The 21,850-nt window shown below is 35.9% G+C and overlaps 1 protein-coding gene across 1 annotated transcript; it reads left to right on the top strand.

Annotated features, from left to right (window-relative positions):
- Positions 1 to 1,623: 1,623 nt before the first annotated feature.
- Positions 1,624 to 20,187, top strand: LOC147402448 (uncharacterized). Its single transcript, XM_086444108.1, has 27 exons — positions 1,624 to 1,876; positions 1,978 to 2,206; positions 2,323 to 2,450; positions 4,499 to 4,615; positions 4,768 to 4,914; positions 5,052 to 5,743; positions 7,440 to 7,561; positions 7,680 to 7,771; positions 8,604 to 8,823; positions 8,971 to 9,037; positions 10,614 to 10,762; positions 10,862 to 10,932; positions 11,029 to 11,202; positions 11,344 to 11,415; positions 14,026 to 14,127; positions 14,219 to 14,308; positions 15,308 to 15,383; positions 15,475 to 15,571; positions 15,681 to 15,750; positions 15,885 to 16,064; positions 16,195 to 16,317; positions 16,407 to 16,490; positions 17,655 to 17,839; positions 18,117 to 18,255; positions 18,357 to 18,416; positions 18,632 to 18,736; positions 19,810 to 20,187. The coding sequence occupies exons 1-27, from the start codon at positions 1,784 to 1,786 to the stop codon at positions 19,921 to 19,923; spliced, it is 3,798 nt and encodes a 1,265-aa protein (XP_086300234.1). The 5' UTR covers positions 1,624 to 1,783; the 3' UTR covers positions 19,924 to 20,187.
- The last annotated feature ends 1,663 nt before the right edge of the window (positions 20,188 to 21,850 follow it).

Here is a 21,850-nt window from a genome sequence, read left to right as displayed (position 1 = left end):
GATATGAAATCTTACTAAGTTAGTAAAGATTAGCCTTGCTAATCTCCAACGTTCAACCTAACACGCTGGACAGTTCAATAATTTTACAAAACGTTGGAAAGTCCCACATTTTAGTTCTTTCTTGGTAAAATTTTGAATTTTGATATTTTTTTTATAATTAATAAGAAAATTAACCCTCTTTTGATAATTTTTCCTAAATGATATTTGACTATAGATCGAAGACGAAGGCATTTATGCTATTTTCTATTGGTCTCTTTAAAATAATCGTGAATGAAAAAGTTTTTTTTTGGGATGGTAATGAGATCAGTAACTTGGTGCTAGCTAAGCGAATATGAGTCTATCGTAACATCATCCTGGGGAGCATCATGAGATAAAGACACGAGTCTTACCCAAGCCCACAAAGCAAAGCTTGACTTCAAGACTTTGGCTCAGGAAATATGCAAACAGTAGGGGAATTAGTCTGGAAAGGACTAACACATGGGATCAATTTCGAATAGTGGGAAAGATCAGGTGGAACGAGAGTAAACTAACTCTAAAAGACAATTGATATTCGATCATGAAGCCATATCTATCCATTTAACGTAGAATCCACGACTACGAATCAAGGTAATGCTGACAACAACGTTCTTTGACTCATCAACTCCAAAACACAATAAGTTCAACTCAATTCACTAATTAATGCATTGAGACACCTCAAATCAAACTCAAGTGCAAATATTAACAAGGCATGTGAACAAATCCCAAGAGCGCGGCTAGCTACACTATCGAGCTCATAATCCACATGGCTTGTACATTTGGGTAAATCATTTGGTGGCATTTGTCCAGTTATGGGATTATAAACCCCTACTCAAAGTAAGGCAAGGAGTTCAGATTTTGGATGGAAAAATAAAAGTTAACAAAATCACCCTTATGAGTTTCATTATTCACCATCTTTTATAAGTTATATGAATCTAGTTTTATCCTCCAATATCATTCCAATTTAACTTAATTTTCGGAGAATCATTGGTAAGCACCACATTGGGACCTCGTCCTTCTCCATCATCAATACCAAAAGCTCGGATCCGACCTTACCTCTTGGAGCAGAGGAGCAAGATTGAAGGGAAATCCATTGGAGTAGAAGAGTCGGCAGATCAAGGCTTATTAAGAGCATTACATATCTCGAGTAGGGGGGCTTAAAAATCCTTCCACAATCACCTGTAAACTTTACCAACTAAGTTCTTTGGTACCTGCAAAATTTTATTTATTTATTTTTCATTAATCTAGAAGATGAAATAGTATAAACAAATTAATAATTATTGAAATTGGGCAGATAATAAGTGGTGATTTTGTCACCAAAGCCCAAGGTAGAAGATGAAAGTTTCATTTGATAATAATCAATGGTGGGTGATTTAGTCATTTATCTTGGTCTCTCATAAAAGATCACGGTCAAGAGATGTGTCATCAGCTTGAAAGACACATGGGATATTTCAAATACTTTCCAAAACCAGAAAGGTAAAACCAAGGAATATCGTACGGTCAAGATCTTGAGATAACGTTCCTACATTATTCACGTAAGGGAGTACAGGATATTTCCTCACTTCTAAAATCTTCCAAATCCCATGCTCTATATAAACCCCCTCTCTCTCTCTCTCTGTGTAAGAACAGCAAACAAATTCAATAAAATTCTTAAAATCGAAGTTTATTATTAATTGACCTTATTAAGTTCTCTCTCATCGTCTCTGATTCTCGAATTCGATTTTCGATTCTCTGCAACAAACAATCGGAACGAAGAAGAAGGGAAGCCATGGTCGAGACCAGGCGAAGCTCTGCTTCATCGAAGCGCACTACCCCCCCTTCAGACTTGCCTCCTCATCCTTCAAACGGCAAACGCGCGAAGGTTCGTTAATCTTAGATTACATCCAGGAATCTCTCCATATCTGTGTAGATTTGGTGAATTTTGTGGGTTTTGTCGGTTTGATTGATTTGGTTGAACTTTAGGTGGCGGAGGCATCGCAGTCGACAAACGACGTTCCTTCTGTTTCATCGGTTGAAGCCGTGGAGTTGCCGAACGAATCGAGTTCGAAATCTAAAGAACAAGAGCTTCGCTCAACTGATCCTTCTGTCGTTGATCATTCAAAGGAATCGAATGGCTGTGATGCGAAATTGACGGAAAAATCTCCAGATGCTAACGGAGAAGACGAGGTTGCGAGGTTGCCGTTAACTATAGGTTGGATCTCGTTTTCTTTTTTCATGCATGTTGAAATTTTCTTCGATTTTTATGCTCTCTTCTTCTTCTTCTTCCATTTTATTTTGAAATTGGTTGTTTTCTTGGGTGAGTATCAGAGGATTCTATTGCAGAGGCGAAGAAATCGCTGAAGTCAGTTAGTGAGGCATTGAATCGGGCACTGAACCGGCCATTGAGGAATTGTGCGAACTTAGCATGGGGAAAGCTCCTATCTTTGTCCTCTCAGGTGAGTTTTAATTTTCTATTTTGGATTCAGAGTTAGGATTTAGTAGTTCAGTTTGGGTGGAATGAATGGGCTTAGAATTTTTGTGTGTGTTTTTGGTTCTGTTTGTTGATTTCTCTGAATCTTAGTTCCCTTTTTGAATTTGCATGTTTCAACGGTTCTATATCCTAGAAATAGGACTGAACTGATATGGGTTTTAATCTGTCTAGAAATAGGACCGAGTCCTAAGTATGAACATGAGGAGGAAGGTGTGACCCGGAGGGAACAATGATTTTGCTGATTTAAAAGGTTGAACGTTATGAGTGTCTATAATGTAAAATGAAAAATGGATGACATGGTTTGATTATTGTCTTCTACTCAATGTGCTGAATTGTTCCATTCATCGAAGTAGAGTTCTTAGAAAGCAAGTCATGGTGGAGAAGGTATTGTGTAAGCTTCTGTCTCATAAGTTACTATGTATTTTGATGGAATTCTATTGCAATGTATGCGAAGGCAGGCAAGTCCATGAATTGTCTTGCAATGTATGCGATTTGTGCTACTCATGACAATGTTATTAAGATCATGACTGAGATTCTATAAGTGGTAGGATTGGGAAAGAATCCTTGACACTCAAATAAGAGAAGTAACATTAGGGTCCTTTATCTTTCCTAACTAATCTATTATGGGGATTCATTAGTTTCATCTAAGGTGGCCTCTTTTGTATAGACACAAAGCATGAAAATCCTCATAATCGATCAATTGATGAGTAGGGGGATCTTTATGGCTAATAGATGTGTTCCTTGCAATGCCAATGCAGAAACAGTCTCTAGAGTTTGTTTGGAGTCTATCCTTTTTTTGTTTGTTTTGTTTCAGAGGTTTTGGATCCTTCCGTGTTTTGTGGCTATTTTAGTGAGATTTTAGCCGACTGTGTGACAAATATGCTTGCTTACTTGTCATGAAGTCTTGACATGTTTTATTGCTAATGAGGATAATCACCTCATTTTGGGAGCATCATCATCTTTTCATACCCACATTTCTATAAATAGGACAATTAGGTTCATTAACAAGGGAATCATCTTCTTGAGATAAGAGACACCTCATTGGTATCAAAGCTCCTCTCTTTGAGAACTCCTCTTGAGCTAGCCTCCATTCCTTGAGATAAGAGCCAACTCATCCATTCCGTACTTGATGTATATGCCCACACGATCTTAGCCTTTTCCATCTTTACAGTCACACAGGTGCAAAGGAGTAATCATCAGTTCAACAATTATCCCTGCCATTTTAAGTGTAATTTCATTACTTAAGCAGTATTTGCATTACTCCTTTACTTAAGCAACATATGCATCAATGTGCCCTCCTCTAGTAAATCAGAATAAATTAAAAAGAAACCCCTGTGTGTGTTGGTCATTTGGGTGAACTGATGCATTTATTGGATAACTGGAAACAATGTTGATTTGACTTCTTATACGTAGATTCCAAGTTCTTTCTTTTTCTTTGTCGCATACCTTTTTTATTCGGCTGCCCTTTAATTTTTTTGTGTGCCACAACTTTTTATTGAGCAATGGGAGTCTTTTTTCTAGAAATTCTTTGTTACTGATCTCTTGATATTTGGCCATTTGTATATTTAAGCTTCTATCTCTTTTTCCATATGATTCATGATATTTTCCAGACTTCAATTCCGGGCATATTTGTATTTTTCTTCTTGTGAACATTTCTTTCCCTTTAAATTCCATGTTGCAGTTTGTCCTCATCCTAGTTATTTCCATGTTTCAGCGTCTACACATTGCCTGAAAAAATAAATTTTTTTTTTCTTCTTCATGGAACTCAAGCCCTGAATCCTTTCTGTTTTTTTGCTAGGCACTTAGAGATGTTCTAATTGTAAAATCTGCTCTTATGTTAAATTAGATGTCTTTATTTTGTCATAAACTAATGATCTACGTGGGTAAGTATACATCACACCCTTTGTTTAGATTTGCTTGTTCTTGGCCCTGCTGCATTATTATTTGGCTGCTGAAGATTATAGTAACCTTGATTGTTAAAGATACAATGACATTTTTGTGTATGTTCTTCAGAATCCTCACTTGCTCATTCGTGGGTCTCTGTTCACTGTTGGTCAAAGCCGACATTGCAACTTATGGTTGAGAGATCCATCTGTTAGTTCAACTCTGTGCAAACTGAGGCACTTTGAGGTACAATGTTGGATATACGATACCCTTTGCAACAAAGATAGATTGCCCACTCTGGAAATAAATTCAGAGCACGGCGACCATATCTATGGGCCCAAAATCATTTCATGGTATGGATCCTAAGAAGTAACACTTCTCTTTTATTGAATGGACAGGGAAGAAGTTCATCTTATGCTCTTCTAGAAATCTCAGGAGGCAAAGGTGTTGTCCAAGTGAATGGAAAGATTATCGAGAAAAATTCAACTGTAATCCTCCACGAAGGGGATGAGGTGGTTTTTAATTCATCTGGTAAACATGCTTATGTATCCTTTTTTTAAAGTAATTTTTGGTCCATTGTACGAGGTATGGAGTATTTCTTCAAATGTAGCTTGAAAACCCCTATTTTTTAGTTGTGGTATAAAAATAATCCCTAGGAACAAATTCCTTAACATATGATCAGATTTTCCAGCAACTCGAGAATGAAAACTTGACTTCTCCTTCAGTGCCTTCTGTTAGTATTACAGAAACCCAGAATGCTACACTTAAAGGAACACATATTGAGACAAGGTCTGGAGACTCCTCAGCTGTTGCAGGAGCATCAATATTAGCATCTCTGTCAAACCTTAGTAAAGATCGCTCGCTTCTTCCACCACCCGCTGAAAATGGTGAGGATTTACAGCAAAGTTTAGAAAGGCCTGCACTACCGTTGGGATGTGAAGCGTCGGAAAGCTGTATTCCAGATCTTGATACCAATTGCTTTATTAGGAAGGATAGTTCCGGACATAATGAGGGTGCTGGTGTTTCTTCAAGTGGTAAAGCTACTGATCTTGCTGCCGAAACCTTGAATCTTGATGAAGTTTGCTTGGATGCTCATCTCAATGCAGAAATTAGAAAGAATCCTACAAAAAAGTACGAATTGAGACCACTTTTGCGGATGCTTGCTGGATCGTCTGCCCCTGACTTCGAATTAAATGGAAGGATGTTCAAAACACTTGACGAGTTAAGGGAAGTTAGGGAACTTCTTAAAGATGGTGATCCATCAACAATTTCGTCCTCAAGTAGATGCCAAGCGTTTAAGAATAATTTGCAACGAGGAATTCTCAGTTCCAGTGATATTGAAGTGTCCTTTGATAATTTTCCTTACTATCTAAGGTATCCAGTTTTGTTTTTGAATTGATTTTCTTTTGACTGCTAGCCCTACGCAATTGCTTGGTCTTTTAATTGCTTTGGACATTAAGAGGTTTCGATACTTAATTTCGTCTTCGTTTCTTTTACGTTTATGATGGTTTTCATGAATCAAGAAGCATTTACAAATTATATATTCTTGTAGTTGTATTAGTACCATTAATCTTTATTTGACGTTCTCCTTGGTTATTAAAAAAATTGATGCTGGACCGTTGGGTGTGGTTTGAGGAACTGCTTGTTCGCTGGTCTCCCTGCATTATTAAAGATAAAAATAGGATCGATTGCATAGTTGCCATCTTAACATGTGTATTGCTTGTAGCGGTATGTGCGTTATTATAAGTTATTTCCATTTCATCACACATGATGATCCTTTTTTCGTGAAGTATCTTGTTTTGAGGTTCTTCCCCAAATCTTTGGGATAAGGCTTTGATGCATCACCTAGGCTAGCTGATCACAAAGACAAGGTAGTTGGGACTCTCTTCGTCAAAATACCGAGGATACTTTCGAAGCCCATTGTTCTACATTACGGAAGCTGCAGCTAGGAAAAGTTTAGTGGGATGTGGGGCTTGCAAATGAAAACCAAGGCTAAGCATGTGCAAGGCCAACTTCAGTTCACCAAAGCCAGGGCGCTATCCAAATTTAGATCTCATGAGAGGATGTTGGATTTTTCTAATCTCAAATGTACATTTTTGGGACTCAATAAATATCTCTCATCTTGACGGTTCGTTAGATGGAAAGGCTCATCTCATTTGTACATTGGATACCGTCCGTCAGACATAATTAGAGATTATAATTCTCCATCTTTTTTATTTTTTTGAGTTTCTTGACCAAATTGAATAATGGTTTTTGGGCGTTCTTAATTTTAAATCTGAGGCCTTTTGATCCATGTAGAGCTGAAATATTTTTCTTGAATGTCAAAACCTACTTTTATCACTTCTTGCAAACCATTATCTTCTTTAACTTTTATCCATATACTTAATATGTTCTTCATTTTTTGCTGTTCCATTCTAAGCAGGCTTATCATCTGTAGATGCACATGCAATCATAAAATAGAATAAAACATAAGCAAAATATAGTGTAAATACATGCGGAGAGTTGTGTCGACAATCATTTACCCCAAAAGACCGATTTGATGGAGAAGGCTTAACTATGAATACAAGAGGGTCACGGGTTGAATTGGGGCACGATATGTGAGCACATGACACCTGGGAGCGGAGGCGGATAACACAACACTCAACACTCTCCTTCACCCATAAGGGTGGAAAATTCCTTCGAGGAGACTCGAACCCGTATTAAGCCATATAGGACAAATTTTGTCTCCCAACGTTGTCCCCCTAAGATTGTCTGCTGAATGCTACCTTATATATATAGATATAGTGTAAATACATGCAATTCCTTTGGGGTCAGCATCCGTTATAAATTTGAATTTTGTTGGTCAAATGCTTGTAGGATAATGGGTACATCTATATTATTTTATTAGTCCCACCTGTATTTCTTTTTGGTGTTTTGAAGTGTGTGTACTCATTGCTGTACTATCTTTGGATCTGTTATCAGTATTACTAACTGCAAAGATACTAAAATAATACATCATCAGCTGTATGTAATGGTACATAAATATTTATGTGGGAATTATTGTCACATTTAACATTGTGTTTTGTGACAGTGAGACGACAAAGAATATTTTGATTGCGTCTACATATATACATTTGAAGCGTAACAAATTTGCAAAATACACCTCAGATCTTCCTACTGTAAGCCCACGAATATTACTATCTGGTCCTTCAGGTATCACCACCATTTCTGTAGGGCTTTTCTTCAAGGTTTTGCGCTACCATTATATTCCCTCTCCCCTTTCTTGCATATGCTGAACTTAATGATCTTTATTCTATTAACCCTCTTATAGGTTCTGAAATTTATCAGGAGACCTTGACAAAGGCACTGACCAAACATTTCGGTGCTAGAATGCTTATAGTTGATTCTCTTGTGTTACCTGGTGTAAGCTTCACTAACTTATCTATTTTGGCACATTTTCTTCTGGTTCTTGTTCATGATCCTTCTTTATGGTATTAGTGTTCTTAAAACCGCAGTTAAAGAACCAGTTCTAATGCTGTTATAACAGTAACACCCCTCTCTGGTTATTTATGCGTGACATAATGACTGAAATATAATATGCCTTTTTTACTATTTATAATGTCCATTGTTCTCAACATAACAGCTGGCATAGCCTATAGCATCTTTTGAAAACGTTATTTTAACTTCACATTTTCAAAGATTATGGATTGAAATTTAAAATGATATTTGACAACTTTTATAACAGCTATATTTTAAAAATGGGTTTTTTTTTTTTAAAGTCTTAAAACTGGTTTGAACTCAAAAAATAAAATTATTTTAAATATCAATTAATTTATTTTATTTATTTTTTATTTTTTATGTAGCATGAATAGTGGGCCTCACTTATCATCGTGACCATGGTTTGAAATCTTATTTGTCTTGAAATGTTTTGGTGGATCCATCTTGGTTTTGGAGACGTGACCTGAGACATTGGGGGTTTGTCTTGCATTTGTGTAGCTATGTTTCAGTTGAGATGTCTCATTCTTTCAAAATACCAAGATATACTTCAAGATAGGGACTTCAAACCATGGTTGTGATGACGATTATAGTGGCCATGACTTGTAACTCTAAAGTCATTACGTAATGCCAACCCACTGGTATACTTCAAAATCATGTACACCCTTGACTGTAATTATGTAAGTTTCAGTTGACTGTAGAAGTTGGCTCACATATAAGACATCCAAGTGTGGCTTAAGACACATTCAAATGGTTTCAGGGACCGCCTTCAAAGGATACAGAATCCAGCAAAGATAGTACAAAGTCAGAAAGATCAGGGATGCTTACAAAGCACCGTGTTGCACAGGCAGATGCATTACAGCGTAAGAAACCAGCTTCTAGTGTTGAGGCTGATATAGTTGGTTCGTCTACACTTAGCTCTCAAGTTCTACCAAAGGAGTCATCGACTGCATCATCCAAGATCCACACATTTAAAAAAGGCATATATTTCCTACTTAAAACTCCCATAACCAATAGATGCTGGGTTATCTTATAGACCTTTAATTTACTGTATTTTATCTTTTGCTCCTTTCTTTAGTTTGCACCCCGCAGTATCTTAGCCATGTCAACGTTTGTTAATTTTGCAGGTGATAGAGTAAGGTACGTTGGTTCACTACATTCTTCTGGATTCCCTCTTCTTCAGCCTGCTTCAAGGTAACAAATGGTCCAATTTTAGTCCAGTATGAATGCCTTTCAATTGATCACTTTACCAGTAAATTGGTCTCTAATCTATGTAGCCTAGCTTTGGATTTTATTTTTCCATAAGCTATAATGGGTAAGCTGTGTATTTTTTGCTCTTGTTAAGTTTTTTTTTTTTTTTCTGTGTATTTTTTTTCTCTTGTTAAGTATGCTTTTTTTTTCCTTCGTTTGTCTTCTTCCGGGTCTCCAAATCCTCCTTAAGTATTGAAGTTATCATACATATGTAATGTAGGAACTAAAAATATTCCCTTCCTAGGGATTAGCAAAATAGGTGGCGGAACCCCTTTATTACTCCCTCTATGAGGGGCTGACCCCCCCCCCCCCTCTCGATTTCACTAACGGTTCAGCCTCCTTGGTTGGCCCCCCTCTCGATTTCACTATAGGTTCGGCCATGATGGCCAACCCCTCTCTTGATTTCACTATAGGTTCGGCTCCCTTGGTCGGCCCCTCACTCGATTCCACTAATAGGTTCGGCCCCCTTGACCAACCCATCTCTTACTCTCACCATGAGGCTCGACCCCATTTGCCAAACCCTTGTCTATACACGTCTAGGTATTTCAATATCTAATTATGTTATGAGGTTTGGCCTTCTTGAGCAACCCTTTTGTTTAGACCTCAAGATGATTTGCCATCTTGGGCAACCTATTTGAGCATAACCATCTAAAGGTTCGGCCCTCTAAGCCTACTCTTCTCTATCATAATCAATTACAGTAGACCAATCTACTCGGTAACAAAAGATGTAATATTGTACAAAGTTACTTAAGTGGTAAAGATACTACAATTGATCATTATCATAAACAAGACTACTCAGGTAGCACAAACTCTATTGCCAAGGAAAAAAAAAAGGTGCCCGAAAGAGTTACAGTGACATAACTCGATTGAGTCAACTTGGGGAACAGATTAGTCGCTGAGTTAGAGCAATTACATATTTAAGGCCACTCCTTATGTATGTTACAAGAACTATGAGGAGTGGGTCTTCATGATCATCAAAGCATCATGGACTTTTATTATAATAAATTTTATACAATATGGGTAGTGGTTGCAACTGAGTTGTTTCTTTAAGGACTTTGTACTTTCTTGTACTTCATGGTCAAAGCCTCCAATACCATTGAAGAAATTGATTCAAAAATTTACTTTATAGATAGAGAGAGTTCTCTTCCCAAACCTCGCATTTAATATACTTGCCTTATAAAAAATAGATAAAATCAAACTAGTTTCATTTATAAATCTATAAATTATTGCATGCCTGAACACTCAATTGACAACATTTGCAAAATATTTTTCTTTGGTGCAAGGGCTGGCCTCGTGACTCACAAGTTTCCTGTATTTTAATTTGGAAAAAAAATATTGCATCATCATCAAATCCTTATCCTCAAGATTTAATGTTCCTCCATTCCAATCTGTCCAGAGCCGCATCATTTGATGTTGCAAGATTACATGATATACTTCATTGTATTGGGAAGTGATTAAATTTGGTTCTTTTGATATTTAGGGTGAAAAGTCTCATGTGTAATATGTTACTTTGTAGCAGGGGACCAACTTATGGTTATCGAGGCAAAGTAGTCCTTGCTTTAGAAGAAAATGGGTCCTCTAAAGTTGGAGTTAGATTTGATAAAGCAATTCCAGAAGGAAGCGATCTTGGAGGCCTTTGTGAAGAAGACCATGGTTTCTTTTGCACTGGTGATTCCCTTGACCAAGTCATCCTTTATTTCCTCTTTGATGATATATTTTGGTCATGTACTCTATATATACTAGTGCTGATTTTTTTTGCCTATGCAGCCGATTTACTTCGTTTAGACAATCCCAAGAGCGATGACACTGACAAACATGCCATCAACGAACTGTTTGAGGTGAACGCTTGCTTACTCTATATAGGTCAAAGGATTGTTGCAGTTGTATTATTTACATTTTTAAGTGTTCTCTTCTAAAACTTTATGTTATCACAGGTTGCTTCCACCGAAAGTAAAAATAGTCCTTTGATACTGTTTATTAAAGAAATAGAGAAATCTGTGTTAGGCAACTTAGACGCGTATACAAATTTCAAAATTAAGCTTGAAAATCTGCCACAGAATGTAGTAGTCGTTGGCTCACATACCCAGATGGACAACCGTAAGGAGAAGGTAAGAAATTGATATCTTTTTGCTTTGGCAGTCCCTGCTTCTTTTTCAGATTTACTTTAAATTCTTCTGGTCATTGGGAGCATCTTTATGGATCTATAACATTCTCTTCCTTTTTGATGCTGACATTAATTGAATTTGCAGTCACATCCGGGTGGACTTCTTTTTACTAAGTTTGGAAGCAACCCGACAGCTCTACTTGATCTTGCTTTTCCGGTACTGCTGACTTTGTCTTCCTTGCTGTTGTGTAATTGTACGGTTGTATGGCATGTGTACAAATTGTTTCATCTTTTATTTTCTGCCCATGGATTTTTCTTACCTTGGTGATTGTCATCATCTCATGGCTTTAACTACCTGCATGCTAGACCTTTTATAATTAAAAAAAATGTAAATAGTAAGCACCACTTCCAAATTCTTTAAAATATAATCGGTGATCACTTAAGACTTGTGTTTCCAACTAACAAAATCCCGATCTCCTTTGAGACGTGCTTTACGTATATAGTGGAATTATATACTATTTGTATTTTATATTTTGAAGTTTGAATCCATGTTTGCAGACGTGATGTAATTGAAACTTTGAAAATTGTTACATGACATCTATGATTTCTTTTCTAATGCTGGAGTATTTTCGTTACTGTTTAATCACATATACAATTTTAAAATCTTTAATAATGTGATGTATGTGTTCAACATTTCACCTAGATATCTCTATGTTTGGATTCACCAAAAGGGGAGAAGCTAGTAATATTGACCTTTCTTTTTTAAGGGTGTGTTTGAAAACCGGTTGTTGGGCGTGAGAGTCAGGAAATAGCGAAAGTTACACATTTTTGCATGTTTGAGAGACTCAACCCACGCGAGTTTACAACTCTCCGAGTCTCAACTTCCATTTTTCTTTGTATTTTAACTTTCATTGATTTTAATGAAAGTTGACAACTCTCAAGTTCAAGGAGGCCAAGTGCACACTCCCCCCTACCTCCTTCTTCTTCCCCAGCCCATACTCCTCCTCCTCTCTCTCTCTAACCCTCCCAAATCCCAAACTACAGCTGTTCTTCACTTCTCCTTTTGAGGTTGTCTCTAGTGCTGCTTTGCCGCCACCGGGACGAGGGTGGGTAGTGAAGGTGGTGGGTCTGGTTCTGCTCAATCTTGTCGAAGCTACAATTGTAATAATAGTAGGCCATCCTGGCTTCAAGCTACCCTTTCAGGTTCTCTCTCTCTCGACTAGAACCCAAAATGGGTATGAGAGAAATCTGATCTGGGTTGTGTATGAACCCAAAATAGTATGAGAGAAATCTGATCTGGGTTTGTGAATGAACCCCAAAATGGGTATGAGAGAAATCTAATCTGGGTTGTGTATGAACCCAAAATAGTATGAGAGAAATCTGATCTGGGTTTGTGAATGAACCCAAAATGGGTATGAGAGAAAATCTGATTTGGGTTTATGGCCCCCCCCCCCCCCCCCCCCCAAAAAAAAAAAAAAAAAAAAAACAAAACAAAAAGAACTGATCTGATCTGGATTTAATTAAATTCGGATCTTTATCTAGTTATAATACTGATTATAGTTTTTATTTTTATGGAATGAGGTTTTTAACATTGATTTGGGGTTTGAAACCCTCAAAATTTTGTGGGGACGAAGGTAATATAAGATCAGGTGGTGGTGGTGGTGGAGACGAGGAGAGGGTGTCGGCCTTTCAGAATTCAAAGAAGAAGAAAAATCTGGGTTTTATCTCTCTCTTAATTAAACACTTTGAATTGCCTTCATTGGTTCACATTTTTTTTTTTTTTTTTTGGGTTTTGAAATAACTTTGATTTTTTTTCTTCAATCTTTCATGGTATCCAATTTTAGACTTGAATTGCTATTGATTTCTGGTGGATTGGGGATAATCCATTGAGGGTTAAATTTTTTTTTTTTTTTTTGATAAAATAATTTTTGGATGAATATTCATTGACGACCAAACAAGCAAGTTATAATTAACTCTCATCATCAACTTTCAAGAGTTCTACATCAAAGAGTTGAACTTCTGAGAGTTGAACTCTTAGAATGGACTCTCACTTTTCATACACACTAAATCTTGTTTGAGAAAAGTTCTTCAAAAGCTCACCATTTTAGAGACGTTAGAGAGTTGTTGCCAAAACAATGGGAAGGCACACGACACCAATAGCTCATTATATCAATTAAAAAGTCATTTGTAGAGTACATATGGAAAATGAATAAAGCGCACATGTGCTTGCATCTTAAAGATTGAAATTCGAAGGCAACCTTTGTGATAAATGTTATGGGTAATGTCATTTAAGTGGACAAATTCAATTACATCATCTTTTTTTTTTTTGGCCAAGTATTCAATTACATCATGGAAGGCAAGTGATTCTTAACTTTGTCACGGTTCAAGGTTTTGATTTCCCTGGGATGTCTCAGCTGGAACGTCTTGGTCTCTGGGGCTTTTAGGTTTGTCTTGTACCATCTCTTTCGAGAAATCTCTCCTTTTTTTTCCCCAACTGATCAAGATATACCTCAAGATGGAGACACTAAACCATGAAAATTCTTATTCATTGAGACAATTGTTAGATTGTCCTTTGTGCATACATTTTTCTCCATTCAGATTCCCTGGATACATCCGTAATGTTGCATAATTCTAACTTTGTCTTTGTTATTTTTCATCATGATTTTCTTAGTTTCGTAATATTGAAATTAACCTCAACTGCTCAATGTGTGTCATATAGAAATGCTTGTCTTGGGTCTTCACCCTTAGGGACCACTGCTTTTGGATTGTTGTGGGAGGGTTCACTTCCTTTAAGAGCATCATAATCTTGTTTCCTCGTATCGTGCAGGATAACCTTGGTTTGCTACATGAGAGAGGCAAAGAGATTTCAAAGGCAGTGAAACAACTCACCCGACTCTTTCCGAATAAAGTGACCATACAGCTACCACAGGTTCTAGATGTAAATTTAGTTAATAGTCTAATATTTTGGGCTTCTGTCATTTCCTGTCAAAATCATCTAGTTTTATGTGAAACTGTGGCAGGATGAAGATCTACTTTTGGATTGGAAGCAACAGTTGGATCGTGATGTTGAAACTCTCAAAGCCAAGTCAAACCTCATAAGCATTCGCTCCGTAAGTGAAGCAATTTCAGGATTTGATTTATTCCAAATCTTTATTATGGCTTTTTCAATGCATGAAAGAACCTAAACTTTTAATTTTAGTAGTACAATAACTGTGCCATGATAAGTGTGCCTACCGGGAATAAATATTTAACTTCATAGGTTTGAAGACCTTTGTATTTAGCTTCAGTAGTAACTTGGTGTGTGTTATTTTTATGTTCTATTTTTTAGTATGCATTGGATGTATTTTTCTAGGAATGAACACATTCAGGGATGCAGTAGGTGATCAAGATGAACAAACTTGTACAACAAGACTAATGACAGCAGCATTGATAAGAAGTACGTCTGAACAAGTTAGTACTTCAAAAGGGCTAAAGGATGGTAAAAATTGAATTGGGTTAAGATAGTAAAAAAATAACTGATGACAATCCTTGACAGAACATACAGCTCCAAATGGAGTTGAATGGTAAAATCAGTACATGTTGGCGACCCCAAATAATTGGACAAGGCGTAAACGATGATGATGATTATTGATGCATGTTTCTCATCAAGCTTTTGTATGGTAAAAATCGAACGGGTGGGGTTATTGCTTGGACATGAAGAGTGTAGATATTACTGTAATTTAAAATTCAGAATCTCAGTTGTGCAAATTTAGATGTTTGAACTGTGGATGATGCTAATGTTTTAAATATTGTCTGCAAATTTGAATAGTAACTTCCATCTATTAGATGCATTTTCATGACTAACATCACATTTTACACTGATAGCACATTAGTGCTATCTGGATTCGAGAATCATCTTGCCAGTTTGCTTATGATAACCAAATCACATTGCTGTCGTAATATTTTTTACCACAAATTTATTAGTGCTTCCGGTAGCCTGATGAAGCCTATCTAGTCTGTTATTGACTTGAATACCATGTTAATCTTTTCTTGTTTTCCCTCTTTATTTGATGTTTACTCCATGGATATATTAGGTATTTCATTTCTGCTAACCACCTTCATCTTTTTAGATTCTAAACCGAAGTGGATTGGAGTGTGCTGACCTTGAAACACTATGCATAAAAGATCAAGCACTCACAACTGAAAGTCAGTACATTCGACCTAATATGTTCATGTTCTACCACATAGCACCGAGCAGATCTTAACCTTTTTTCTGTGTGACTGATTCATTTTACAGGTGTGGAGAAGATAGTGGGCTGGTCTTTAAGTCATCACCTTATGCATAGTTCTGAGCCTTCTGTTAAAGATGCTAAGCTTGTGGTTTCCAGTGAAAGGTTATTTTATTATTTGTGTTTATTTTTATCTATTGTGTTGGTAAAAATGAACTTTATGGACCTCTGTATGTTGGCATTTTGATATCATTCCCATCGATTTATGGTGCAGCATTAGATATGGGCTAGACATTCTACAGGGTATTCAAAACGAGCCTAAAAGTTTGAAGAAATCACTGAAGGTGAAGTGTTTTATCTCTTTAGGATAATTTACAAATCATCTTATGCTTTTCGCACTAATGTTTTCTTTTTAAACTTTTGAGATGATAGTCATAGGTTTTAATGTGTTCTGGTTGTTCTTATTGAGGTTTTTCAGGATGTGGTCACTGAGAATGAATTTGAGAAGAAACTTCTGGCTGATGTTATTCCACCTAATGATATTGGAGTTACTTTTGATGATATTGGAGCCTTGGAAAATGTCAAGGACACCTTGAAGGAGTTGGTGATGCTTCCTTTACAGAGGCCAGAATTGTTTTGCAAAGGGCAACTGACAAAGGTCTAACTATTTATCCCTTTCCCTTAGTGGATCTCCTAATGTAGAGTCTGCTTTTGTGATATACTCATGGAAGTGTACTAGGTCACCTCATAAATGATTCATAGCTTAATGAAGTCTAGTCTGTTTTCAGCCTTGCAAGGGGATACTACTCTTTGGTCCTCCTGGTACGGGGAAAACAATGCTTGCAAAAGCCGTTGCTACTGAAGCAGGTGCAAACTTTATCAACATATCAATGTCAAGCATTACATCAAAGGTAATTCTGCAAATTTTAGTGGTATCTATTCAGCTTTTTTACTAGTGTGGACTTCTTGAATTTAACAAACAACCTCATACTGCTTACAGTGGTTTGGTGAGGGAGAAAAATTTGTCAAAGCAGTGTTCTCACTAGCAAGTAAAATTGCTCCCAGTGTTATTTTTGTTGACGAGGTTAGTTGAAAAAGCAATAGCTTCTGTTGTATCCCTTGGTTGATGAATTGCCATGTTCTTGTATAAATTGATAAAATATTCTGTAGTCAAGGTTTTATTCTGATGTCTATTTCTATCAGCTTGGACATGGAAATATTTTGTGAAACGATAGTGATTGGGTTGCAAATATTTAAAATTTTGTACTGTATCATATAATTATTGGGGAAGGGGAAATGATAACTTGTATTGAAATTTTACAGAACAATAAAACAAGCATGAAAGGTAATTAAAAAGTCATCAAACTATAGTTAACAACCTTCTGGACCAAGAAAAATAAAATCAATAGCATTCTTTATACGTTTGTGCAAATAATTTAAGGAGTGAATACGTTTGTACATTTAATGTAATATAATAGTGTAAACTAAATAAATCAAAGGGAAAAACTACCAACGACTTGAGAAGGTCATATCATATGTACTGTATGCATTTGTTTCCGAACTGATTTCTATTTTTTTCGTTCTTTATTTATTTATTTTTACTTATAAATAAAATTAAGTTCGTAAATGAAAACTGTCGTTTAAGAACTTAAAATATACCTGTGGTTATCTAATCATGTGTGCATGCACTTGTGTCTCTATGGATTTCATATTTTTTATTTTGGTATTTTCAAATAAAATGATATTTGTAAATACAAAAAACTGATCATACATTTCTATAACCTACTGAAATTCAAATAGAGGTGGTGCAGTTTCGTAAGAAAGCACTTTCCATGGAAGCCTTCAAATGGATATAATTTCAAATCCTTTTTCTCTGAATTTACATTGTTGTAGAATAAGTGAGAGCTTTGGAAGCAGGTGGATAGATGATGGTTCCACTTTCCTCTCTTTTGGTTAAATTACTGAGCGACTTTGTTGGTTTTAGAGAGATGATGGCGTGACTTTTTGTTTCCAATCATCTACCCTTTCTCCTAACAAATGAAATATTGTGAAATGCCAATTTTCGAAGAAAATATTTTTATTAAATTTGAGGAAGATTTCCTGTTTCCGCCTTTTTTCCTCCCTACTGATTCAAATGACATGAAAATCTTAATTTCTGATTATTTTTTTAATGGGAGGAGTTCCTCCTATACCATATTTTTAGCTTGTAAATCTCTGGTTTTCATTTGTTCTCGCTTCTATTTTATAGGTTGACAGCATGTTGGGAAGACGTGAAAATCCAGGAGAACATGAAGCTATGCGTAAAATGAAAAATGAGTTCATGGTAAACTGGGATGGTCTACGCACAAAGGACAAAGAGCGTGTACTGGTACTTGCTGCAACCAATAGACCTTTTGATCTTGATGAGGCTGTTATAAGGAGGCTTCCCCGAAGGTAAACAATTTAATATTGAGTCACGATCCAGTACAGTGCCCCGTTCCAATAGATAGGAACAGTGTCTATGTGGCATGTTTTGCTTGGGAGATAAACATATTGGGTTGCGTGCATGATTTGGTTAGGATCCCCAGGTGTTTTAAACTCCAACTAAAGTGTGCCACATAGACTGGATCCTGAGCCTTTAATATTTAAAGGTTGGTTTGACACTGTTGTGGCTATGCACTTCATTGGAAACCTTTCTCATCAATTAATTTTGTGCAACAATTTCCTATAGGTTGATGGTAAATTTGCCAGATGCCCCAAACAGAGAAAAGATTATGAGAGTCATATTGGCCAAAGAAGAGATGGCAATCGATGTTGATTTGGAAGCAGTTGCAAACATGACTGATGGATATTCTGGAAGTGACCTAAAGGTTGCCTAGTTTTTATTTTCTTGAATCAGCAATATCTTAGCCTGCTTTCTAATTGAGAAGCTTTTACATGTATTGAGTTCTAATCTATCTTTTGGTTTCAGAATCTTTGTGTTACTGCAGCACACTGTCCCATAAGAGAAATTCTGGAGAAGGAAAAGAAGGTGGTTATCTCATTCTTAGAATCTGGAAATTGTCACTCGTTATTTTAAAGTGTTCCATGTAATTATGTGGACCAATTTTTTGTTTTCCATGTTCACTAGTACCACATGCAGTTACCAAACATATTTATTTTATGTGTTAAATTCTATTTATCAAAATTTTGATAGAGTTTGATGGTTTGCCAGAAAATCTAAAGCTTTCATTGACCTATTTTCAGGAGAGAAGTTTAGCACTAGTGGAGAATAGGTCAGTGCCTGCACTGCATAGCAGTGAGGATATTCGTCCTCTAAACATGGAAGATTTGAGATATGCCCATGAGCAGGTATCTTGTTATAAACTTCTCCTAAGCATCCTAGCTTACTGACCCAATTATAAGTTGGTGCAATGTTACGAGTTCTTTTAATGTTCAAGTCCTTCGTTGTTCATCGACCACTTTATGTGTTTTCTTGTAGTCTTGTTTACAAGGATTAAAATATTGACACATTAGCATGCACCATGAAGTACCAGATGATGTAATGTTATGTATCAAATAGCAAATAAATTTTTTTAAAGTATTAAAATAGTAGTGGATGCCAAAATTGAAATGCAAAAGTAATTATCAAAACTTAACCCACTTATACTTGGCGATACTAAAAACTGAGTTGTATTGTACTATATCTAACTCCATGCCCATCAGCATGCTCACATACTACTGACAAATTAATAGATTCAGGTCACACATTTCATGGTTCAAATCATAGTATTAAATTTCGACATATTTCCATGAAATGTACTGAAATATTTCCATTTCCCTAAGTTCCGAGACGAAATTTAACCGACAGTTTTCTTTTGTATATATTTCGGTGGAAATCACTTTTCATTTCACGAAATATTTCGATGAATAGTGAATTTCGACCGAAATATCAAATTTTAAGTATAAAAATGCGATATTATGAGGAATAGTAGACTTCGATCGAAATATTCTTTTTTGAAAAAAATTAAATGCTTTTAGAAAGAAGTTGTAAATTACATATTGTATTTACTAATAAAATATTACTCATAACATTCATCTGTTGGTATAAATGAATTATGATTAGTTAGTTATCTTATCTATTTCATTTTATTTTAATGTATTCTAAGCATATAAGTACGTCTATATAAGCACGTACACAATTAGCTATGGTTTAATTAGTTGGATACATTAGCAACTTATTCATACTTATTCAAAGAATAAGAAATATAATAACACATGAATGCAATTTAATAGTTTCTTTATTTCAATGTTTTACATATTAAGTTTTATGTAGTTGGCCTGGGACTAGTCCTTGGACAAGACCATGGTGCCATCTCATTCGACATGATGTGTTTTCAATAGTTTTGGGTTTGTGTGACTCAATTCATGTTTTTGTTATGAAGGTATGTGCAAGTGTATCGTCGGAGTCTTCAAATATGAATGATCTCCTCCAATGGAATGATCTATATGGAGAAGGTGGATCAAGGAAGAAGAAATCACTCAGCTACTTCATGTAGAGGAGGTATTGCAATTGTACAGCCCATTTTTTTTTTTCATTTCTCTTCTGCTATAAATCCGGAGAAAGGTTAGGGATTGCTATTGATGGGTATACATTGCAGGTTCCTGTGTATCATATATAGTGATCCATATTTTATCATTTGATATTTATCTTACTTGTAAGTTACATTTAATGAAAACTTACATTACCGAGAACTTAATTGACTTGGCTTTTGACAGAGTAGAATGGAGGAATGGGATTCAATTAACCATCTTTGGAACTAGATTTTGTTGTTGTTGTTGTCCTCCTTCTCCTTCAAAACCTCATTCCTTATGTTGGATGCTTGGTCAGAAAATGAGCACCTCTTGTCTGTTTCATTGACCTATTTTTCTTTTGGCAAAAAGCACCAAAGCCATCTATTTTTAGGGCTTGTCTTACATTAAACAAGGAGGTTTGAAGTTCTCCATCAAATGTGTTTGAGAAAAGAGAAAAACAAGGGTTGTCTACTTAGATTTTCTAAGGATCCACAGCAGACCTTTAGCATTTATGAAGCAGACCCACATTGGAGGAGGTTGATTCTTCTAATAATAGGTTCTCTACCAAACAAACAGCTGAGACGGGAGAATTGTCCCTGATGTGTTTTTTTTCCTCCCTTCTCAGCTGTATGTTAGATGCCCTGCATCAAACCTCATTCTGATTTGAAAATGCTTTAAATTATTGAGATCGGTTTGGGAAGGACTGGTCGATTCTGATTTAAATCTGCCTATTTGGATCAATTTTAGTATTTTTTATATGCACAAGGTTCTAAATGTTGGCGGTTGAAGTATATATAGAGATCATGGTTTGGATCGTTCTTGTTTGTTTCCTTTATGCATTAAAAGAAATTTGAAAATGTATGTTTATGGATTTAAATCAACAAAATTGAAATTGTTGATATAGAAGCCAAGTCAGATCTGAATAGACTCATAAAAAATTAGATGCATTAGCAACTTATCAAGTTGGCACCTTTGCTTAGCAAAAAAAATAAAAAGTTGGCACCTTTGTAAGTGATGGAAGTGTAGGGTGATGTAGACAGACCCATCCACGATTTGGTGAATATTTGATGCACGCCACCCTTTAGACTAGACAAGCGGATATGGAAATAAATATCCTCATCGCAGATCTTTAGCCAAAAACCTCAAGAATTACATCTCTTTGCACCTTCAAATGATGAAATACCTTTGGATCGAAACACTTTTCATATGATGTTTAAAGCTGCTTCTACTAAAAGGTTGAAGATGGAAGTAGCTAGGTTAGAAGAGAATCAATCACAAGGTTGCAACTGAGGGAATTTAAATGATTTTATGTTAGTCTCTCATAGAACACCACGATCAACTGTCGAAAACACAGATTTTTCAAAAACTATCATGGAAAATGTGTTTTTTCATGTATTTAAGTGATTTTTTCAAGAAAAAATGAATATTCATCTTCGTTAAAAAATCTAATAAAAATTATCCCCATGGAAAAAAAAGAAGTCATTCCCAAATTAAAATCCTAATCTCTTTTTTCCAACTGTCATCATCGTCTCTCTCTCTAAAAACTGGTGGAGCATCCAATTGATCATTGGGGCACCTCCCTGCCCTCCACACACACACACTACGTAATTTTTGAGATAAATCTCTTAGGTTATGATTAGATTGAGAGAAGTGGAGAGAAGAGAAACTCATTAAGAGAAGAGATGAAAAATTCAATTTCTCTCTATCATCTTTGAATTGACAAGGGAGAAGTTGGAACAACTTTGAAATTTTAAAATATCTTAAAAAAAAAATAGGGATAGAGTGAAAATTATAAAATATTTTAAAAGAAATTCCCTCATCTTCTCTCCACTTTTGGAAAAAGAAAACGTACATTTTTATCTATCGTCTTCTCTCCAATTATTTTCTCCTCTCCCCACTTAACAATTAAAC

Source organism: Akebia trifoliata, chromosome 5 (assembly GCF_017979445.1).
Source record: "Akebia trifoliata isolate Shusen 1 chromosome 5, ASM1797944v1, whole genome shotgun sequence".
NCBI classification, from domain to species: domain Eukaryota; kingdom Viridiplantae; phylum Streptophyta; class Magnoliopsida; order Ranunculales; family Lardizabalaceae; genus Akebia; species Akebia trifoliata.
The sequence above is the reverse complement of the archived record's forward strand: the minus strand, read 5'-3'. Positions and strand labels throughout refer to the sequence as shown.

Bases quoted from the DNA above. Each gene is read 5' to 3' on its own strand.
- LOC147402448 (XM_086444108.1), top strand. From the start codon at position 1,784: ATGGTCGAGACCAGGCGAAGCTCTGCTTCATCGAAGCGCACTACCCCC. The intron at 11,203-11,343 runs GTAAGAAATTGA...TTGAATTTGCAG, and splicing joins TGGACAACCGTAAGGAGAAG to TCACATCCGGGTGGACTTCT. The intron at 14,128-14,218 runs GTTCTAGATGTA...AAACTGTGGCAG, and splicing joins TGACCATACAGCTACCACAG to GATGAAGATCTACTTTTGGA.